General features: G+C 34.1%; 1 protein-coding gene across 1 annotated transcript in view; it reads left to right on the top strand.

The window, feature by feature from the left end:
• The first annotated feature begins 878 nt into the window (after window positions 1-878).
• The window catches only part of LOC145243392 (prolyl endopeptidase-like), a 78,622-nt gene continuing 56,075 nt past the window's right edge, over window positions 879-23,425 (top strand). The window contains exon 1 of the mRNA XM_080106231.1: window positions 879-1,042. Within this exon, the coding sequence (XP_079962357.1) occupies window positions 899-1,042 (144 nt within the window). The 5' untranslated portion in view covers window positions 879-898. The remainder of the gene's footprint in view (window positions 1,043-23,425) is intronic.

Below are 23,425 nucleotides of genomic sequence, written 5' to 3' on the forward strand. Positions count from 1 at the left end.
CTTTGACCCGTTGACAGCCAAATTTCTGGCCGGAAACCGATTAAAAAGATTTTCCTAAATCTCGATACCCCTTATGTCAAATCTCGAGTCTGTAGACTGAAAATTGACAGAGTTATTTGGGAGGGAAATGTACACACACACAGATAATTTCACTTTAATAGATATATAGGTAGATGTTACCGCTGGGAAATAAAGTTTAACCCGGATATAAGGGACCCGAATATAATAAAACCAGATATAAGAGAGATTTTATCTGGTCCCAAAGCCTGTGTTAATGTACAAAGGAAACAAAATATAAGAAACCCGGATATAAGAGAGCAGTGGACCTCACCGGGACAAGAAGTCTCTTATATCTGGGTTACACTGTAATAACGTTATTATTTTGAAAGCCATTTTTAACATGGAAAGGCGAGGGTGTTTTGGAGCTATTCTGTACCTCACCTAACAATTTAATGGGGGAAAAATATCGTGAAACTTGAATTCAACCTGAAAATACTATTTAAAAAATAGCACTGTAACTTAAGTGCATAAGCACCTAATATTTCTTTTTGAATTAAAAAATAAAAAAAATAAAACAAGAAACAAAAAAAAATGTCGGACATTATCAAAATCTTTCTTAAAATCAATTGTTGCAAAATATAAATTTAAAAGTTAATTCAGATAATTAATCTCCCTAACTTTGCCATCCTAAAGTTTAAAAAGGACTGTCAAAGTTATGTTGGTACGATAAATACGCACACAGACACGCAAAAAGTTGTAACATAATATTTATCTACAATATATATCTACAATATGTAGATATTTGAAATCGGTCATGAGCGAAATATTTATTAGCAGACGCCCGGAAATATTATGTCGAGATTGCGCACCGGCTACCGGAAGTGCAATTATAAAGAGCATGCGCGCAATTGTTAAATCTCTGCTTTTACTTTCCGTCGTCCGCCACTTCCAAATTGCAACTCCACCGACGCTGAACATGAAGTTCATCTATCCTCAAGCCCGCAGAGATGAATCTGTTGTTGATGATTACCATGGAACTAAAGTAAATGCATTTTTCTTTTCTTGTTTTCATTCATAAATGTTTCTAATAATTTTCAAATGCCAGAGTGCAGAGAATTGTACACGAAGTCTCTTAACAATAACATCAAACTTTAAGAAAAGCGTGAATATTTTGAATTAAAAAGAAAAAAAAAACTCGCCTTTTTTTCGCCGAGCTTTCATTGTCGAAATGAAACCAACTTACTAAACTAAGCGAACGTTTTTTAATATATATTTTTAATTTTGAAAGCCGTTTTCTTTTCTTTTCTCTCTCTCTCTCTCTCTCTCTCTCTCTCTCTCTCTCTCTCTCTAAGATTGTTATATCCTCTTTGGGCCGTTGCTTTAAGTTTGATGTAAAAAAAAAAAAAAAAAATCACCAAAATAAAAGTTTGAATAATCTAAATTCCAGTTGGAAGTGGGTTTCGTTTTTTAAATAATTGCATATGGGCCTATGTTAAAATTTGATGTTTTGTAATATTTTTCCACATGGCAAAACTCTAATATTTTAACTTTTTAACTTTGGAAACTTCCATGATTAAATTTGTGTGTTTTGCTGAAACACTGCCAGTGTCACCGTTATTTGTTATATTTTAGTACTTCTCTAGAATTTCAACCGAACCGTTTTTTAAATATTTTTATTCCTTTTAAGTCACACCACAACTTTATTTAACCAGAGTTTTAGGTTTACTCTGGCAAAAGCCTGTTTGGTTCGGTTCAAATTCTGTAGAATTCTTGAAAAGTTAACAAAAGACAGCCTTCGCCCCTCCTGAGAATAAGTGGAACGAACATACAGACTAAGGGAGGAGGGGTCCTCCTCCCTTAGTCTGTATGTTCGTTCCACTTATTCTCAGAAACTACTGGACCGATCTGTCCGGGAATTACGTATGGTCCATTATGATAAGATGCAGCGTCCGAACTCGGTATTATGGTATCCGTCCGATGCACAGTTTGGGAATTAGTATTTAATACAAAAATTGGCACAAATTTAACCATTCAATCATTAATTTGACATAAAGCACTCATTTTAATTAATTGGCTATAATTTTTGCCCGTGTTTGCTGTTTGACTGGATAAAAAGTCTGGGTTTTTTTTTTTTTTTATATATTTGGGATAACGAAGAAGGATACTAGTATCAAATTTTAATTGAGTACTAACACACATTATTTATTTCCTTGTCGAACAGAACCAAGTTATTCAGAGTAAGAAGTCAATTCATATTCCTATTTCAATCACTTAAATTGTTTAGAATGAAGTGGCTGATGACATTACTCTAACTTTAAACTTAAACTCTGTTTTATGAGAAAAAAAAACAAAAAAAAACTAACAATGAATATTCAATTACATCTTTTAAACTTCTCGGCCTAACGTTCACATGAAACATGAGTTGGAACAATTACATTGAGATTATTGCTAGGACCGCTGCTAAGAAGGTAGGTTCTCTCTACCGTGCTAGAAAGCTACTAATGCCTGAAAGTATCCTGTATCTATAAGGCCACCATTCGCCCATGTATGGAGTATTGTTGTCATATTTAGGCTGGTGCATCTGCTACTAGTCTCTCGCTTCTAGACAAGGTTCAAAAGAGAGTCGCCAATCTGATAGGTCCTGAACTGTCGTCTAAGCTTCAGCCTCTGTCCCATCGAAATGTTGCATCCCTCTGCTTGTTTTACTAATACTTTAACGGTGAATGCTGTGACAAACTGCAAGCACTTGTACTCCCTCGAGATAAATACCCCGACAAACCCAACAAGCAACTAAATCCCACCCATTCACAGAGATCCCTGGATGTAAGAGAGCCTTCTATTCTAGTAGTTTCTTCTCCAGAACCGCTAGACTTTGGAATTCCCTTCCATGTCCTTGCTTCCCCGACTGTACTGACGTGCAGAAGTTCAAGTGTAATGTGAACTGACATCTTGCTACCCAACTCCTTACATAGTACCCCTGTAGTTTATGTCCCTGATAGTAGCCCCTTACATCAAAGTGGCAATGTGCTTTGTGTGAGGTGAAAATGTAATAAGAAAAAAAAAATAAAAAAAAAAAAAGGTGATCTCGTAAGCCAAACTCTTTGCTAAGAACTTTGCGTCATACTCACCCGTCTGTAACTAGGGCTGACTATCCCCAGAATTTCCTTATAAGAATGAAAATATTCTGTGCGATATTTGATAGAGATGTTATCAAACTTATCCAGAACCTTAATTCAGGCAAAACAATTAGCTCTGATAACATTCCAAACATAATGCTTAAAAAGCTGCAACTTGAACTAACTCTTATTCTTGCAAGCTCTTTAAACATCGCCTTACAGAGAAATACTTCTCACCACCTTGGAAAATTTCAACAGTCTGTCCAATATTTAAAGATAGTGGAAACTGATCCTTTGCATCTCAGTACAAACCAATCCGTTCCCTGTGTATCGAGTAAGTTGCTTGAATTTGTGATAAATAGAGAAGTAGCCAAACACCTTGCCAAAATCAACCTATTCAGTGACCAACATTATGGTTTCCTTCCTGCAAGATCTACAGCTGATGTGCTGACAGTAAGATCACACTGGATTACTGAATCGATTGATAGAGGCTTTATAGCTAGAGCAATTGCTCTTAAAATATTAAAAACATTTGATCGGGTTTGACATGAAGATCTACTTTACAACATTTCCAGTTACGGAATATCTAGAAATGCCGTTTCAGCCATCAAATTCTTATCTGCTAGATTTATCAAAGTGGTTGTCAATGGATAGAAGTCCAGAGCTCATAGTATTAATGCTTGTGGTCTTCAAGAATCTATTCTAAACCCAACTCTCTTCCTGATCTTCATGAAGGATCTCCCAAAGCATATTCTAAGATTATACGTAGACATTTATGCAGACAGCAAAACCATCTGTGGAAATGCTTCAAAGACCAGCAATAACTAAGATCTTGTTGTGGTGAAAGAAGACTCTACTGTGTAATAGAGTGATAGAATTACAAAGTTAACCACTTCTTATTGTAATAGTGGTATAATTTAATGTGACATAGAACAAAACAGAACCAATGCTTTCCTTGGAGAGAAAGAAGGTAGTAAATAAAATAAAAAAAAAAATAACAAAAACAAAACAGTAATATGAAGGGGTGAGAGCAAAACCGAAATTAAATTGTTATACTTCCCAACTCTTAAATGAAGCAAATAGGTTTTTTACATCTTACAATCTCAAGTTCGATATCCTTTTTATCCTTTCATTTGATTCTGTGCTAAAATATAAAGTTTCCAAGATTTATCTCCTATTCTAATTTTTAAAAAAGTGATGAAATGTTTATGTAATATTTTTGTCAAATCTTTCCTTTTTACTAATTCTATGTACGTTGATAGAATTTTATTTTATGGTCATTTGGTAGTAGTTGTATTAAATCGAACGGTTCTAGTACAAAACTAGAACCGTTCGATTTAATACTGTTACTAAATAAAATAAAAATTCTATCAACATACATAGAATTAGTCAAAAGGAAAGATTTTACAAAAATATTGCATAAACATTTCATAACTTTTTTTAAAAATTAGGATAGGAGATAAATCCTAGAAACTTTACATTTTAGCATAAAAATAATTTTGTGCACTTTCTGATGTAATGGTGGAACCAGGAAACTTTGGTTTTCAGTTAAACTGTCCATTTCTATCTAGAATATTAATTTACTTTAATAATATATGAAATAAAAATTATAGGGCTCTCTCTATTTCTCAATCTCTACATGCGTACATATATATATCCTGGTTATGGCACCAAATTGTGATCCGATTATTTGTTAGGGACAGCTACTTGGTTTGTCGTGGGGACGTCTCTTGAATAATTGGTTGTGTCCTGGGAATGGCAACTAGCTCCCCAGGGGAATAAATAATAAAATGATAGGCACATGGTCTATAGAAACATCAAAGATGAACCCCTAGGATCCGTATGGTGTCAGCTATAACTGGCTGGCATTCTTCATAACCGCTTCTTTGAAATTGAATTCTACACAGAATAAGTGAACAAGGCATCTTTTTTTTTTTTTTTTTTTTTTTCTTATTATATAAAAATATAACATTATTTATTACCAATTACAAGGAGCATTTTTAAACTCTGTGATTGCCAATCCATGTCAGTCATGACCTGTGACCAAACCAAAACTGCTCTGCAACCGTTGCACACACAATCCATGCTTTGACTGTCTAAAATACGATTCAATTCTCCTCTCTTCCAATGAAGAAAGAATAAAAGCGAATTCAGATGTTGGCATGCAAGGGTGACGACCTTTGACTGTGCACTGCACCCAATTACGTAAACAGCTGTCAATCTTTGTGTGCTGAGAGCGTCAACCTTTAAAAATGTGCACTCACTGAGATGTGTGCTTGGCATAAGGCTCAAAATGTTGGGGACCTTAAGGCTCCCCCCGAAAGGGTTTGTCACTCATTGTGCCACACACACACATACATACATGAATAAGATTTTGCATCCTTGTATTGATGTGTGTACACCTATGCTCATGTGCTGTTGGTTCAGTAAAACGTGTGTGTGTTTGTGTGCCTGCATATTTAATGAAGTATACTCTTGTCTGCTATTATATCTCTTTCTCTATGGCACAATTATCTCGGTCATGAGTACCAGTATCCCTTTACATTAGGGTCACTAATCTTAAAAAGCAGGGTAGATTAAGAGATGTTATCATTTTATTGCACGTTTAATGAAATATTAATTCAGACAGTGTGAAAAACTACAGCTGGTAATGACCCCCCTCACCCCTACACTGTCCAAAAGAACATTGTAGGTAGATATTGCCTCTAAAGTGACTCTGTCTATAATGGCCTAAAAACTTTTAAATATACCAGCTCTACTAATAATTTAGTATTGAGAACTGTCTGATATATACTAAATTTATGAGCTCTTATATATGAGTAATCTTCTATATATATATATATAAAGTCAAGTAATTTACTGCATTGATATTGTTATTAAAAGCCCACTTTTCTATTTGAAAAATGGATACAACTTCCTTATCTTCTTAGTTGTGAATATACCAGCAACTTTAAAAAGGATAACTAATTTGCATATGCCTTTTAAAAACGAACTTTTATTAATTCACTGTGTTTTTCTGTTTTCTTATTAGATGATTAGTTTCATTTAACTATTACACTCAATTCTATTTGTGCATAGTTTCTACATTGTGCATAATTGCATAGCATTTGGAGCTGCATTTAGAGTAAAGCTGTCTATTTGTGGAAAGTTTGGTCTATAGACTTGAAACTTGATATATGGGATATTCAGACCTATGAAACAATTGATTTGGTTTTTAATTGAAAAAATAGCTGCTATTGAAAAATTGGAACTTGGCAGGCATAGTTAAGTGTAATATCTATGCTCTACACATGCGCAAATTTACATTTATGTTTAACTGCATTAATTTGTCAAGTTTTGATATGCATGAGTTATTAGCTCAGATGGTAGTGAATACTGCTAGAGAGCTAAATGTTTGGGTTTCGATTCTAGCAGATGTCATCCAAGTTATGATTCTTAAACTTTTGAAATCACTACTATATATTTGATACAATATAATAATCAATAGAGAATTGTCTCTATAATAGTATGAAATTTGCATAAATTAAAATATATTTACGAGTATTTTACTACTGGGCAAAGTCAGGTAGCTTTCTAGTGTATGTGTGTGTGTGTGTGTGTGTGTGTGTATATATATATATATATATATAATTACACACGCACACACATAGGGATTCCACCTACAACGAAATTGTGAATCTTTTTTTAAAAAAAACAACTTATTCATTGTATGACCTTAAATAAATACTGCCTTTAAACAGTTGCAAACAACTATAATACCATCATGTATGCTTTTTATTTGGAACTTGATTTGCAAAATGATTAGAATCGGCTATATATATATATATATATATATATATATTAGTTGAGAGAATATATGTCTATTACGCTATACAGAATTTTCCGCATTTCATTATTTTTCCTGACAAGTCCTTATGAGGATGGAACATGGAAAATTCTGTGTAGCTTAATTATCATAATTATTTTCATAACTTGCTACCTAGCTCTACTTGTGTATTGAGCACTGTTGGAGTAAATGCTGAAAATCAATACATAAAGATTTATCTTATAAAATTTTATGTGGATACATGAAATATATATACACACATTATGCATAATGTATCAAAATTTGTTAAAGAAATCAATAAAAGGCTTGATCAAAAGTTTTACAAAAGCTAGTTGTTGTGACGTGGCTCGTATCATGACTTTTGGTCATCTGGAAATAATAGAGTACGCAGGAGAGTGCATATTCCGTGAATGTGGACTTGTAGCTAACACTGCTAAATACATTTTGTTTCTTTGTTCTACTAAATAAATTCGTTATTTACATTTTCTGTCCTATTTTTTTTGTAATAAAATAGATTTTAATACAACGAATTCGGATAAAAAAAAAAGTTAAAAGAAAAATTCTCAAAAATTTTTTCAGCAGGACTTGGGTTTAGTTCTAAAGCTAAGGCAATGTTGTAGTTAAAAGAAAATATGTCGGTTTTCTGACCTAAAAGACCAGTACCCTATGCGTTAGTAGAAATTCTTGAGAAAGAGCTAGAACGATTAGAAAAGCAGGGTGTAATAGAAAAAACATATTACAACCCTTGTGCAGCACCTACTGTCTATGTAAAGAAAAAAAGTAAAATCAGAATTTGTGCTGATTATTTTACTAGTCTTAATGATTGCTTAAAATGGATAAATTATCCCTTCTCAACAGCAGAAGAAATTTTTGCAAAATTAAATGGTATATGAATATTTTATAAATTAGATTTGTCAGAGGTATATTTGAAAATCCCTGTGGAAGAAAAGTGTGCCGAGTTGTTAACCATTAATACGCATAAAAGATAATTTGAAATAAAAAGACTGCAATATGGAATAAAGGTAGCGCCCCTCAATTTTTCAACCAACAATGGATACAACATTAGTGAATCTGGATTTCTCAACAGCTTATTTAGATGATATTCTAATAAAAAGCAAGTCATGAAGACCATTCGGAACCTTTAAGGTAAATGTTCAAAAAGAAAAAAAAAATTGTAGTTTACACTGAGTGTGGAAAAATGAATTATTTTATACAAAAGATCAAATATCTAGGACATAATTGATAACAAACTTAGGACTTCTGATCGAAAATGGGCAGACATAAAATACATGCCTGTACCGACTAATGTGGCATCATTGCAATCATTTTTGGATTTAGTACAAATTACTACAATAGCTATATATTGAATATCCATATTTTGAAAGCCTGTATGAGCTAAGTTGGACTTTATTATAACTGAAAGTGCTCAATGATAAGAAACAAGTTTCTTAAATATATAGTGTGTATATATGCAAATTTATTTATTGAGTTGGATAAAGTTTATTTTGTTACTTCATTCTATGTATTTGTATGAAAATTTTTATCAATATTGTAAAGTCTTTTTTATTTCAGAGATTCAATCAAATTCTTTCTGTTAAATATGAAAAACCAGAAAAGTCATTAGAGTATGAAAATACATGTCACTAGAATAAACATTTAAAAATGGCTAAAGGTTGATCAGATGTAAAAAGTAATCAATTAATAAAAAAAAAAAAATGGATTCAAACTGAACATTAGGATTAAACAGGGTTTATGAATCCGATAGAAATTGATTTACAAATTAGAGTTCAGCTGAAAATGAATCAAGCATAAACTTTAATTAAAGATCCCCTCCCAACCCCCTCACCAATAAACAAAAAAAAAAAAAAAGGAAAAAAAATGAAACTTTGAGCATTCAATTTTAAATGTGCCAAAATAAAAGATCAGCCAACAATTTTGAGGTATTATTCAACAAGTCACTTGACACAAAGAAACTGTCAAAGATTAAAGGAATGCCATAAACAGAATCTGAGAAATACTAATCTAAATCTGGTTAATCCTTGTGGACTTTGGTCAAGGAGATAATTCTTAAATCCCAGAAGTATTAATGAAATTAGGACTAAGTAACCTAAATTATGCCATCTTTGTCGCAATTTTATTTGGTTTGTCTTCCTGATATTGCTATAATTATCAGATCAGCAATGTTTATTTTTTAAATTACTAATCCAGTTATTTGTTACTTTAATGTGAATTATGAGGTTTTATTATCTATCAAGAGATTTTGTATTTGAATAGATGAACGCATCAATTATATTTTGAACAGGAGATGTTTTTTTATTTTATTGTGAAATGCCAATTTAGAATCTTATCCAGAATTTTTTTTTAACTTTTAGCAAAGACCAGTTATTTTAAGACTTAATTGGCCATTTAAAAGAAAATTTGAATTATTAGATTGATGTGGTCTCAGGCCTTGATAGGGCCGTTTTGAATGACGATAATGTCTTTGGCTATTATTGAGAACCACACCAACATAAATCAGATATAAAAGTTATATTTTAGTGAAGGAAGATGAAGGATACATATACAGCCATGCATATTAAAATAGAAATAAACACCTTAAGAGAATAGAAGGATCCCCAGGTAGTAAGTGCTAACTAAGACATAAACAATTTTGTAAATGAAAAAAATGGAGAAAAACGATTTTATAACGTAACATTTTTATATACAATTTTATAAGCATATAAGAGATATTTTCAGTAAATGTTCATTTTTGCAAACCTATTTGAATAACAAGTTATGATTGTAATCACAATGCTTGAAAATGTGTACGTCAATACATAGTGTGAACATACGTGTGTGAGAGTATTTGGCAGCATGGCATTTTGTGTTCATTTACCTTGTTCTTGTTAATGCACGTATAGATGTGAATAGCAATTTATTTCTGTTCGCCTGACTCTTGTTAGTATGTGAAAATGTGTGCACAAGATGAGAAAACCTGGCATACGAGTTGTTGAGTCATGTTCGTCTTGTCTCTAGTCTCTCAAAGGCATGGCAAAGGGTGTTGTTGAGCAAATATTCTGACGTCTTTCTGCTGATGGTGTCTGGAGAAAATCTCATTTGATCACTGTTCTTATAGGAGTTTCTAAGTTCTCTTGGGCTTATCATTTTGACATAGACTTGTTACTTTAAGTCTATACGTTCCTGTGAAAACCTTGCTTTGGAGAAAGAGGAAAAGCAATTCAAACAAAGTGGAAAAAGTGTAGCAATTAGAGCCACTTATCAAGGCCCGCAGACCACTCGAGAATAAGGTTTAATAAGTGTATAATAGTCAATAGGGCAATATCATAGTAATCATTAGTAGTTGAAATTTGGTAAATTGAATTAAATAAGAGGATGGCTCATCAAGAACTTCATTATGTTGGGACTTGAAAACGACCATATTATAGTTGGAAAGCAGAAAAACAGGAGAGTTCCACAGGCGTGCACTTCTAATTAAGAAGCTTTGTTCATGGAATATATGTTTAGGTTTAGGCACAGATAAAGAGTAGGGGAAATTATTTGTGATTTCAGCTAGATGAGTGTTTTTCATGAAAGTCAGGCAAGAGGGTACTATAGATTGGAGCTCAGATAAACACTTGCCATGAAAATAATGATAAAGCAGAGACAGGCTTGCAACACCTCTTTTATGGGAAAGAGATTGCAGGGAAGAGAAAATGGCATCCCCTGACTAAGCTACGAAGTCCATTTTAAACTCTGTCAAGTTAGAATAAGGTGCTTCTAGCAGCTCCTGCCCAGACGTGCCACAAATTGTATTTCATTAAATAGATGTGCACAGTGAAAAAAATATTTTTGTTAAAGTTCCCATTGCATCCCCAGGGGCTCAAAAGAGGTCAAAAATACCTCAAAATGGCCAAAAATGACACATTTTGCCCCATAACTTTTGATCCATCCATTAGATTTTTCTGAAACTTGGCCAAAATGTGTTCTTAATATAAATACAATATGGGTGACCCTGACAAAATTCTGGTTCGTGTCCCCGGGGATTTTTAGTGCTTAAAACACTCCTTTTTTTTTTTTTTTTTTTTTTTTTTTTTTTTTGTGGCTTTTTTTATATTTCTCAACAAAAACTTGATATGTCTGACTATATAGTGGTTTTTCACGGTGGGCAACTCGAATATACAGGTATTAAGACTTGAAACTGCACCATTATCCACTTACACTGGGGTTCAGCATACCCAGGGACTCAAAAGAGGTCAAAAATGCCCCAAAATGTCTGAAAAATGACACTTTTTGCTCCATAGCGTTTGATCCAGCCATTAGATTTTCTTGAAACTTGGTCAAAATGTGGAGGCTATTGTTCTTTAATATAAATTCAGTGACCCTGACACAATTCTGGTTTGCATCCCTCTTGGACTGTTAGGGCTAAAAAACATGCCTTTTTGTAGCTCTTTTTTTCATATTACTTAAAAACTTGATATGTATGTCTATACAGTGGTTTTTCATGGTGCTGAATTCAAATATACATGTCTTAAGGTGCGAAACTGCACCGTTTGTCCATTTTCACTGGGATTTGCTGTTCACAAGAGCTCAAAAGGGGTCATAAATGCCCCCCCCCCCCAAATTGCAAAAAATGACACTTTTTACTCCATAACTTTTGCTCCATCCATTAGATTTTTCTGTAACCTGGCGAAAATGTGAAGGCAATGTTGGCCGTTCACACTTTTCACATTCATGATTTCTTCACTATTTTTTGTGGCATCATCTCACACACACGCACAGCTTGTTTTTAAGTTACTACATAAAATCGTCTCGATTGTTTTTGCAGAAAATAATTAGTTTTGAAAAACTGGAGCAGATTGCATTTTTTTAAAACTTAAGTTTTTAAAAAAATTTATTTTATTTTTTTTTTTTTTAGTGTAAAGAACATGCTGCCAGTTTAAAAAGGAAGAAATTGCTAGTCAGAATCAAATGTCGATTTTTCAAATCTATTGCTATTTGGATCTAACATAGAAAACTTTCAGATGATTTTACACGTTAGCAAATGTAGGCAAAACAACTTTTTGTGTTAAATTATATATTTCTCTGGTATATAAAGATATAAAGACACCATTGTACTTTCTGTTTGATGTTTCAAATTTACATTATCCTGTTTTTGTTTTGAGGTTTTCCCTTGAACGAATTTTATAAGAATTATTTTCTTACTAGCAGGGTGACCTAACGTTGCCCAGGATTGAATGATGATCAGTGAATGTTTCACACTCTGATATTTTTATTGTCATTGAAATCTGTGAAATCATCCATTTTTTTTCAATCAAATCGATTAATTGCCTGCTCTAGTTGGGGGCCAATTACGGTGCACCAGGAGGAAGCTTTACATGACTTTTGCAGTGACTTAATTCATGATACATTGTAGTGTACATTGCATTGTAGAGCATCTACTGTTGATTTTATAAAATTATTTTTTATGTATAATCATTTGAATTAAAGTTTAAAATGCAAAAGGTCAAGTATCACGGTTCAGGTTTCCTTTGAACATAAACATTCATTTTGAACACACCCTTATCATATCAAAGAACCTACTATTGATTTTATGTATCGGGCCTTTTGGCCTGTGTGGTAATAAAACTTCTCAAATGCACTTGTGATATTAGGTTATGTAAGATATTAACTTTGGTCAAAATCGCCTGTTACATCGGATTATTTTGATTATCAATACTTATCAAAAACATTCTGATACAAAACCTAGGGTTTGTATTACTGTACACATAGATGCGAAAAAGTTGTCAAAAAACAAATATATAACAAATAAATGTTATCAAAGGCAAGATAAGTTACTTTTCTACCAAACTGGATATATTTTTTGTGTTTTTATTCAATGTAACATGTTTATTCAGCTCGAAAAACATAGTGTTTACCGATGTATTGGAACATTCAAGATGGCGTCTGATTCTCTCTTTAACACGGTAAGTTTGGGAAAAGGTGTTATAAATAAAAAACCGGATAAAATACTGTAAAAAACTTGCTCAATATATGTTACCGTGAAATAGGTTGACATATATTCGGCGGGTTTTTAATAGTATTTTGTTTAGTTTTTTTATTTATAACACCTTTTCCCAAACTTACAGTGTTAAAGAGGATGTGAGATGCCATCTTGAATTTTCCAATACATCGGTAAACACTGTATGTTTTTCGAGCTGAATAAATATGTTACATTGAATAAAAACACAAAAAATATATCCAGTTGGGCAGAAAAGTAACTTATCTTGCCTTTGATAACATTTATTTGTTATATATTTGTTTTTTTTGACAACTTTTTCGAATCTGTGTGTACAGTAATACAAACCCCAAAACCTATCTAAGAACACTACCAGACACATAAAGTATCTCTGTGAAATTTCATAAAAATTGGCCTAGCCGTTTTTGAGTCTATAGGGAACAAACTCGCTCACACACGCACAAGGTTCCTTTTATATAATAGATTAGATTTAAAATTTTTGTTTGTTCACTTTTTCATTTGCTTTGAAATTGTTATTGTAACGCATTACAAAGCAGAAAGTTTCTTTAAGACAATTCGTAAATTTTATCTAAACGATTTAACAGCTTTGACAGAAGTGTCTTTATTTAAAGATAAGCGTATTATTATTCAAAGTGAATTTTATCAATATAATTATATCTAGATAATTATTGTTTTAATCAGGATATCACTTATGACAACAAAAACGAAAAAAAAAAAATCTTAAAGATTATAACAATTCCATAATTGATGCAGAAAATATTTTTGGGATTAATCTTTATTTTTATTCCATTTGATCAAGTTTGAAAATGTTATTAATGAAGTACTGATAATCTTTGCATATACCTCAAATATCTCGTGAATGATACTAACTTGTAAATGTTTTAATTTTTATTTATTTTTTTAACCTTTGTTCAAGCAAAGCATATTTCCACTCAGTCATAAGGGGTACTGTTATTTGAGGCAAGATTTATAGCATTCTAAGTGGGAAGTTTTATGTAACAAGATGTTTGTTCACATTGCATTTAAATTTCTGCATATTAATACAATCACAACAGGGAGGGAATTCGAAATATAAGAACTTAAAGAAGTTATTAGAGTAGAAAGTTTTCCGGCATCTAGGGATCTCTACAGTGAAAAGATGGGGTTTTATTGCTAGTCTGGTTGGTCAGAGGCATTTTGTGGGGTGTGTGTAGGGGGGTGCAGTAAATTCATTGGAGCATATTCTGTGGAAGTTCTAAAACAAGCACAGGGATATAACATTGTGGTGATGGGGTTGGAGCTTTATAGGCAGTGTGAGACTAATAGGTCTAGACTTTTTTATTTTTCACTCTGGACTAGTGGTTGGTCCACCAACCCAGATGTGGCAACATGAACAATGAGCGGATGATGGTTTTATAAAGATATAAGATGCTGGTAGTTGTAAAAAGTTTTATTTTTTTGTTTGGTAGGAGGTACACATTTTCTTTGTAACAGACTTAGTAGTACTGTTTCTTCATTTACAGGAAAAATATATTTCATTAGTTTTGTTTTGAAATCTTAAATGCTTAAACACATAAGTGTAAAATCACGTTTAAAATCTTTTCCAGAAATTTTTTCTTTGACTGCCTGGTACGGAGGAACTGCAGTAAAAAGTACAAATTGTTATCAAACAAACAGTTGGTTAATTCAGTACATTAAGATATGCAGTAACTTCCCAAATTACAAGAGTTTGTTTTCATGCATTTTTTCCTGTTTTATTATTTAGTCCAGTAAACAACATCAGAAATAGTAGTTTCAAGACATTACCACATTTCTACTACATTAAATAGTATGTTTAGCCAGTGATACTTGAGATGCAGTAAAGTCATTTTTGGGTGTTTTTATTTGCAATGGAGATGACTATTATTACATTAAAATATGGCTACGTTATTATTAGAGTTAGGACAATTGGAATTGCGAATTTAAAAAATCAGAACAGTAAAAATTGTGCATGCGGCAATACAATCGAAAGTAATCGAAAGAATAAAATTCGACAATTGTACGTTTTATATTAAAAAAAAAAAAAATTTTTTTGTATAAAAAATAAAATTTTAATAAAATTAAATAATTTAATTTTTAAACGAAAAAGTCAATTTGGTAAAAATTTTAGTATTTTTTACATTAAGTCAACTCGCCATTCACATTTGAAATGTCGACTTTTATAAGTTTTGAAAATAGTTTAGTAAATTCATTTACAAAAGTGTTTGCTTATTTAAAATTAAAATGAAGTTTTTCTTTTATCTAGAAAGTTTACTAATATTTTTTAAATTTTTTGTGAAATATTTATTTTATTTAGGTCTGACTTTGAAAATCTCACAAGATAACTTCATGAATAGACTAGTGAGACTTGTAATATCATTTTTAATGAGTTTTAAAGGATGGAGAATTAATTTATGGGGTTAATTTTTTATGTTTTGTTAAATTTACTTTACGAAGAAATAGCAATGGTGATTTTCGATTTATTTCATACATTGGCTATCTTTTCTTCAGCAGAAGATGTATAAGTTACAAGACATTATCTTTCATCCTTGTTAGGTCTTTAGATCAAGTGGTTTCACACCTTGTCATAAAGAAAAAAACAATTAAATGATTAATTCTGCCTGTAATAAAGTTTTTTCTACAAACCATGTAAAATACTACCAAAATAAAGTAGATTTCCCAAACTTTTATCGCACTCTCTTCTAATCGCACATTACAAACTGGGGTGAATGACTGAAATGATGGAAAAAACACTTTGACAAACTGCTTAATCACTCTACTCTTGCGGCACATGTAGATGTGGCCACAGCCAAGGAAAATGACTGCAGCACTGCACTTCCTAAGCTGAATGAAATGAGAGATGTCTTGTGCCACTTGTGAAACAACAAGGCTCCTGGTGTGGAGGGGATACCGGTGGAAATTTACAATGCCATGCCTGAGCTGCTTGCCCTGTGGATTCTACAAGTATTCAAGGCAATTTAGTGCTCTGGAATGGGGCACTGCTTCTCCCATTTTTCAAAAAGAGCAACAGGAAAATCTGCTCAAATTACTGGGGAATAAGCCTCATTGATGTCGTCGCAAAGGCCTTTGCGATTCTCCTGCTGCGTCAATTCCAAAGTGTCCGCAATTCCCATGCATGCCCTTCTCAAGCTGGCTTTTGATCAGACAGGACTTTGTACTGATCAGATCTTCAACCGCCAGCACAAAAATCATCAGGCAATGATGAAAATCATTCTTTATGGATGTGAGATGTGACCTGAGAGTAGCAGATTTGCACAAACTCCGTTTTCAATTATTAAATCATTTCTCTCTAATATTCTAGGCTCAACTCTTTTCCTGATCTACATCAATCACTGGTCAACACAATATTTTTGGCAGGCAAAGTAAGACTGGTTTCTATGGTTTTCAAGGGCGCTGAATCAGAATCTGACATTAGTTTTTTCAAATTGGCTCTAGTTTTTGAGATATCACAGGGGGGTCGTTTGTCTGAAATCACCCATTCGCGACCATAGCTAAACGTACAAAAAACGGCTAAATAGTGCATAAATGTCAGATATTGATTTTTATAATAATCTTAAACCACAAAGACAGTGTAAAATCTCAATCTAACAAGTTAAGTTAGATATAACATCATTTCATTTATCCTATAACTGAACACTTTTCATAGATTTCGAGGATATACAAAAAATTTGCTGAATTTTAATTCTCCAAGTGAAAAAAAAAACATTTACATAATCAGTTATATATCATAAATTAATGCAAAGCATTATACACTAGATTCTTAGTTACAATGAACACACAAAACAATATTTTATTCACAAAACTAAAATTGACGTTTATACGATTTTCGCTTGTGAGCAACTTTTGGGCAGTCTCTCAAAAGGTTCCAGCAGTAGTCTGCCATCATGTGCTCATCCCATTTGCCTTGATATCTCTCTTCCATTGTTTTGATGTCTTGATGGAATTTCTCTCCCTGCTCCTCACTGTAATCACCAAGATTACCAGGAAATCTGTCGAGGTGGCTAAACAAGAAATGAACTTTAATGCTCATATTTGCCCCTAGTTTTCCGTATGCAGTAGCATCTTACGGACCAATTGCTTGTAATTGTCAGCTTTGTGATTTCCCAAAAAGTGTGTCACTACATCTGTGAAGGACACCCAAGCATTTAACTCAACCGTGTTCATATGATTAGTGAAGTCAGAATCCCTCATGAGCGTTCGAATCTGAGGTCCATCGAAGATGCCACCTTTAGCTTTTTCGATGGAAAGACCTGGAAATTGCCTGCATATGTACTTGAAGCAATCCCCATCCTTGTTCAACGCCTTAACAAACTGCTTCATGAGCCCTAGTTTTATGTGCAATGGAGGGAAGATGATTCTATCCCTGGGTACCAAAGGCTCATTGATGACGTTGGCTGTGCCGACTTCGAGACTTTCTCGTTCTGGCCAGTTCTCCCTTCTCCAGTGCTGGATTCTTGCTCTTCTATCCCACAAACAAAGAAAGCAGGGATACTTTGTGTACCCACTTTGCTGACCAAGCAGAAAATTCACCATTTTCAAGTCCACACAAATCAGCCATTTATGAGTGTTGTAATTCAGCTTTTCAAGAACAAATTTGATAGCATCATACTCTTTTTTCATCTTGGTAGAATGACCAATTGGTACAGGAGCAAACTTATTGCCATTGTGCAAAAGTACAATTTTTAGACTTGCTTTCGAGCTATCTATGAAGAGACGCCAATCTGCTGGGTCATATGATGAGATCCCCATGCAGTTAAGAAGTGCAGAAACGTCATTACAAAAGACCAGGTCGTCTTCTTTAGAAAAGAAACGAAGCAAGCTGCCTTCCCTTGTCCTATAGTATGTTACTTTGTGCCAGAATCAAGAATGTTTTTCTCGTTGAGTCGTGATGCAAGAACTTCAGACTGCTCCTTCGACAAACAAAGGTCTCGCACTAGGTCATTAAGTTCAGATTGATTGAAAAGCTGAGGGCCATTTGAGGGTTCTTCATAGTCACTACAGCTATCATCACTTGATATTGAAAGATCAGCTGGAATATCTTCGGTTTCAGGCAAACTGGTGAAAACAGGCACAGGTAGATCCTCAGAGTGCGCAACAGGATGGATAGCAGAATCCAGGCTCAGATACTGCCAATTTGCTTTCTTGTGCTTGTTAAACCCCGTCATGTCATTGAGACAGAAGTAGCAGTCATCAAAATGATTGTTGGGCTCTCTCCACACCATTGGTACAGCAAACTTCAACTTCAGCTTACCGTTGGTCCAACCGCGGAGACTTTCTACACAGGTTTTGCACACCATATGTGGGGCCCAAGACTTGTCTTGGTCACCAAGTATCATATCGAAGTATGCTTTGTACGCCCTCTTGACAAAGTCTGTAATATTCCTCTTTTGTTGTGCCATCATATACTGTCCACAGATGTAACAAAAGACATCCGGTTCATATCTGCAACATCTAGAAGAACTCATTTTCTCTCTGGAACTTATTTTCAACTGTGGAATTAAAAAGAAAATTCTTAATTACTGTTTAATTCATACTGCAACTATATTTATGGAACATGTTATTAAGTAATTACAGTATATAATTATATAAAAATTCTCCCTATATAAATAATTATATAAAAATTCTCCCTGAAATACTTCAATATATACATAATCATTATAATGATTCAATAATATCAGAAAATTATTATTTACTGCTTCTATATTGAAGTATTTCAGGGAGAATTTTAGCAGTTTAGGCTTATTTGAGGCTATCAGTATCTTCTAAACTAGAGCCAATCTGGCAAAACCAATGTTATATTCGTAATCAGCGACCTTCAAAACCCCAGAAAACACTCCTAGATGGTCTGCCAAAGAAAAAAAATAAAAATTTGTTGACCAGTGAATCTCTCAAAACACATAAGATCATTCATAGATATTTATGCTGATGACACTACCATCTGTGCCAACACTTCAAAGGCAGTAAATAACCAAGTTCTCTAGGATTCTCTCTCCTCTGATCTTGATCACGTGGTGCAATGGGGAAAATGGTGGCTGGTTAATTTTAATACATCTAAAACCAAGCTTCTATCTTTCCATCATCAATGCTCTGATCCCTGCCTGGCATCAATTGAAAGAATGGCTTTTGTCTTGGAGAGGCTCCATGTTTTGACATACTTCTAGGTCTGATCTTTACTTCTGATCTGAGATGGATCTTTTTTATTTTTACACGGTGGTCACCACTTATCAAGGCCCGGAAGCCACTCAGTGATAAGGGTTATTGCAAGTACAGTACGTTATTGTGGAGATTTAATGAAGTGTTTACTTAAGAGGGCGTTTCATTAGGAATTTGTTAACATTGGACTTGAAGACATCTAAGTTGTAGTCAGGAGGGAAGCAGGCAGATGGAACAGTTCCACAGGCATGCAGTTCTAAGAAAGAAGCTTTGTTCATGGAATCTGTTTTGATTTAGGCACAGATAAAGAGTGGGGGAAATTTTTCAGTGGATTCAGCTAGACGGGTGTTTTTTCGTGAAGGATTGGCGAGGGGGGGGGACCAGAGATTGGAGTTCACACGAGCACCTGCCATGGAAATAACGATAAAACAAGGATACCAAGATCGCGTACATCAAATCCGTTGCCGGGGCTGCTGGGAAAATGGTGGGATCGTTCTACTGCTCCATTAGATATCTCACTGCTGATGCAATTTTCTACCTGTATAAGAGTCAAGTACATCCAAGGATGCAGTACTGTTGCCACATATGGGCAGGAGCTGCTAAGAAGCAGCTTATCCTGCTTTGACAGAATTCAAAATAACTTTGTAGCCTAGTGGAGGATACCCTTTTCTCTTCTTTGCAACCTCTTTCCCATAGAATGATGTTGTGAGCCTATCTCTGCTTTATCGTTATCTTCATGGCAAGTGCTGGTCTGAGCTCCAATCTATGGTCCCTCCTGGCCTGACTTTCACAAAAAAAAATACTCCTCTAGCTGAAACCACTATCAATAATTTCCCCCACCCTTTGTCTGTGCCTAAACCTAAATGTATGTTCCATGAACAAAGCTTCTTTTTGATAAGTGGCGACTCTTTTGTTAAAAAAAACAAAAAAAACTGGAAGTCTTTGGCAACGATTCTTTGCAACATTCTGCGCTGCTGCCATGGAGATCATGTTCCAGTTTCTGCTCTCTGCCTAAAACTAAACCTATGCCCCCTACCGTCCATCCTTCTTCAACAATATTTCTGATGGTTTGGACACGTGGCTCGTCAACTAGCGGGAGAATTCCTTCGCAAAATCCTCCCCCCCTCCTCTCTGCCTGGATGGTATAAATGTGTTAGTGGGCAACTGAAGACTTGGGTGACAAGAATTAAGGACAACCTGATGGTACTATCTGGCCGATAAGTAGTTGGTTTCCAATATTGGAATCGAGGGTGGTTAGCCATTTCCTGCGACCTGGTCCAAGATTGTTGAAACTGAACTGTGATGATTTGAGATTCAGTTTGTGCTTAGGAGGAAGCCGGCTCAATCTGATCAGGATGATAGCCACTACAAATACAAGTAATAGACCATGTATGAAGTATTGACCCAGTCGATTATGGGTGATCTGGTTTATAAAAAAAGTTGGTACTCCTGCAGTATTTTACCCACCTATTTCACGATCTTAGCCGAGCGTTGATCGACATCCGTCGGAAAACGCCGGAACATGGTGAGCGGTACGATACTCTATCAGCCAATCAGGGCGCTTCAAACGAACGCGCAGCAGACGAATAATTTTCATTGGAATTTACACACATAGCGTTTCATTTCAGTTATTTTATTGTTCAAAGTAAAAATACACAGCCTTTCATTTCAGCTATTTAATTTAGCGATAAAAAAAAAAAAAACCCGGGAGCTGTTGGAAACATATTTATGCGAATTTATGTGGAGACAAAAATTTAGACACAACCCTTTTGTCTCCATAATAAATCAAATTGCGGAAGGCTACCCGGTTGGGAAGGAGCTTCTTTCCACATCCTCTGAAAACCCTTTGCTCCCTACTTTGCCTCTACAGTCAGTAGAAAATCTTCCAGTCGGAACTAAAGATAAACAGTAATTGTTGTCCCCCCCCCCCTCTACAAACATTACTGAAAAAAAAAAAAAAAATTGTTGTTACTGTTTAATAACGTTTTGTTAAAAACAAACAAAAAAAAAAACATTGAAGTGTTTATTACTGTTGCTTACCCTGCCCCCCCCCAAAAAAAAAAGCTATCGGAAAACAAAATGAACCAAAAAAAAAAAAAATATTCAACAAAATAAATTTATTTTACTTTAAAAAAACTTACGGTAAGTGTTTGTGATTTATTTTATCCAAATTTTTTGTATTAATTTTATCCATTTTGTTGTGTGTGTGTAATATCTTTTCCTTGTAATGTTGTTGCTATTCACATACTTTTAGCGTTCTTGCACCGTAGCTCCGAATTCTTGGCTTTCGTCGGCGTTAACGCCGAAAGCGTTCGTCAACGCTCGGCTAAGATCGTGAAATCGGTGGGTAAAATACTGCAGGAGTACCAAAAAAGTTTCAATCAATTTGTATTCTGAAACCATTTAAAATAAGAAAAATAAATAAAAAATGAAATAAGGGAGACAACCCTGGAACTAAAAAGTATTTAGAAAAACATACTGTATCCATGGTAACTGATTAATATGAAATAAGATAGTTTCAGGTGAAAATAAGTTGTTAATTGTAATGCAGAGTATCTATATAATAAAATGCTGAAACAATTTCATGTTTGTATATTATCGCTCCCCCCCCCTCTTTTTTTTTTAAGATAAGATTGCTTAATTGCCAAAGCTGCAATGCAAATTTCCTCAAATTTTGCTTTTATCTCGAACTAAAAATCACCTTCTTTGGTATTTGAGGTAAAATCAAAGTGTAGTATTTGTTCCATCGAAAGATGGCACTATAATATTTTGGAGGGCTTGTGTTCATACCAGATGTCGGCAATATATCACAAACTCATACAAGGCTTTTGATGATAATCTATAACCAGATATTTTTAAAACTACATTAATATGAATACTTAGATAAGCATGTTTTGGTTTGAATAAAGGTGTTACTATAACATTATGGGTACTGCATTCACGCTGGATGTTCATAGAATGGGAACATGTCACAGAGGATACAATTGTATAATTTCCACAGGTCCCACTTAAAGTTTATAATTCTTTAACCAGTAGTATCTACCTATCAGTCATTTCTGAAAATATATATTATATAAAAAAAACTTGGAGTTGAAAGCACAATTGAACCATGATACTTGACTTTTGCATTTTAAACTTTAATTGAAGCCATTGTGTATAGAAATAATTTTATAAAATCAACAATAGATTCTCTACAATGCAGTCTAGACCATTATGTATTGTTGACTAAATCAAAGTGAGAGCTGTGTGAGCTTCTTCTTGGGGCACTGCAATGGGTTCCCAACTAGAATAGGCAGTCAATAGATTTGATTGAAAAAAATGGGCGATTTCACCAATTTCGATGACAATAAAAATATTGGAGTGTGATCATTGTTCAATCTCGGGCAACATCTGGTCTCCTGCCAGTAATATATAAAATAAGATTGCATTGTCAAGTTTAATATATATATATATATATATATATATATATATATATTAAAGTCTTTTAAATTTTTTTTTTTTTTTTTTTTTTTTTAAGTTAAAAAAAGTTTATTGCATATGAAACTGTGACCCAAGCAGCCACGGTGGATAGAGGTTACCCCAGAAGGAGTTACGGAGAGCTAAATTAGAGCTATGGTTGAAAATTGCCCTAGAAGGGGACCAGCAAAAGAGGAATTAGAGCCTTTTAATTTTAATGGCAGGTTTCAGGATGACAGCAGATAACCCTGCTAGAGAGAGATGGTGGGTTGCCGATCTGAAATACATTTTTTCTTTGTAACGGAAAAAACAGTTGAAAATATGAAACAATATTGCTGTATAGGTGATTATTTGGAGGTATCTCGCGGGTTGTTTAGGCTAAAAATCTGACTGGATGGGGAGGGGGGGGTCAAGGACTGAAGTCACCCAGTGCATGAGAAAATTGTCAATGAGAACCTTTGTTCTGTGGAAAGTTACCCGATCGGAATAAGTGGAAGGTATCTGATTATTCAAGGTGTAACAGATTGGACAATGATTGGTTGAATGGAATACCCATGTATGCTCCGATCCACACCAGCCCTGGGTACATAAGACACTGCAGAACAAGAAAAATTGGTCTGAAGTAAGTTTGACTCCGGTTTTGGAGTCTCACTCTAAGATAGACTGTCCATCGCTCCACACCCCCAGCCCATTCGAGAAAGCACTCGTTCTTTTAACCGATATATGAGCAAGAAATCTGTTGTTGAAAACAAGACTACGGCCCCGTTCATCGACTATTGTAACTACCAGAAAAAAGAAGCTTGAAATCAATATATTTCTTATTTTTGATTCTCCTGTGAAAAACTGTGCATTCTTTTTTTT

This window comes from Euprymna scolopes, chromosome 22 (assembly GCF_053919585.1).
Source record: "Euprymna scolopes isolate OS-2025 chromosome 22, ASM5391958v1, whole genome shotgun sequence".
NCBI lineage: Eukaryota > Metazoa > Mollusca > Cephalopoda > Sepiida > Sepiolidae > Euprymna > Euprymna scolopes.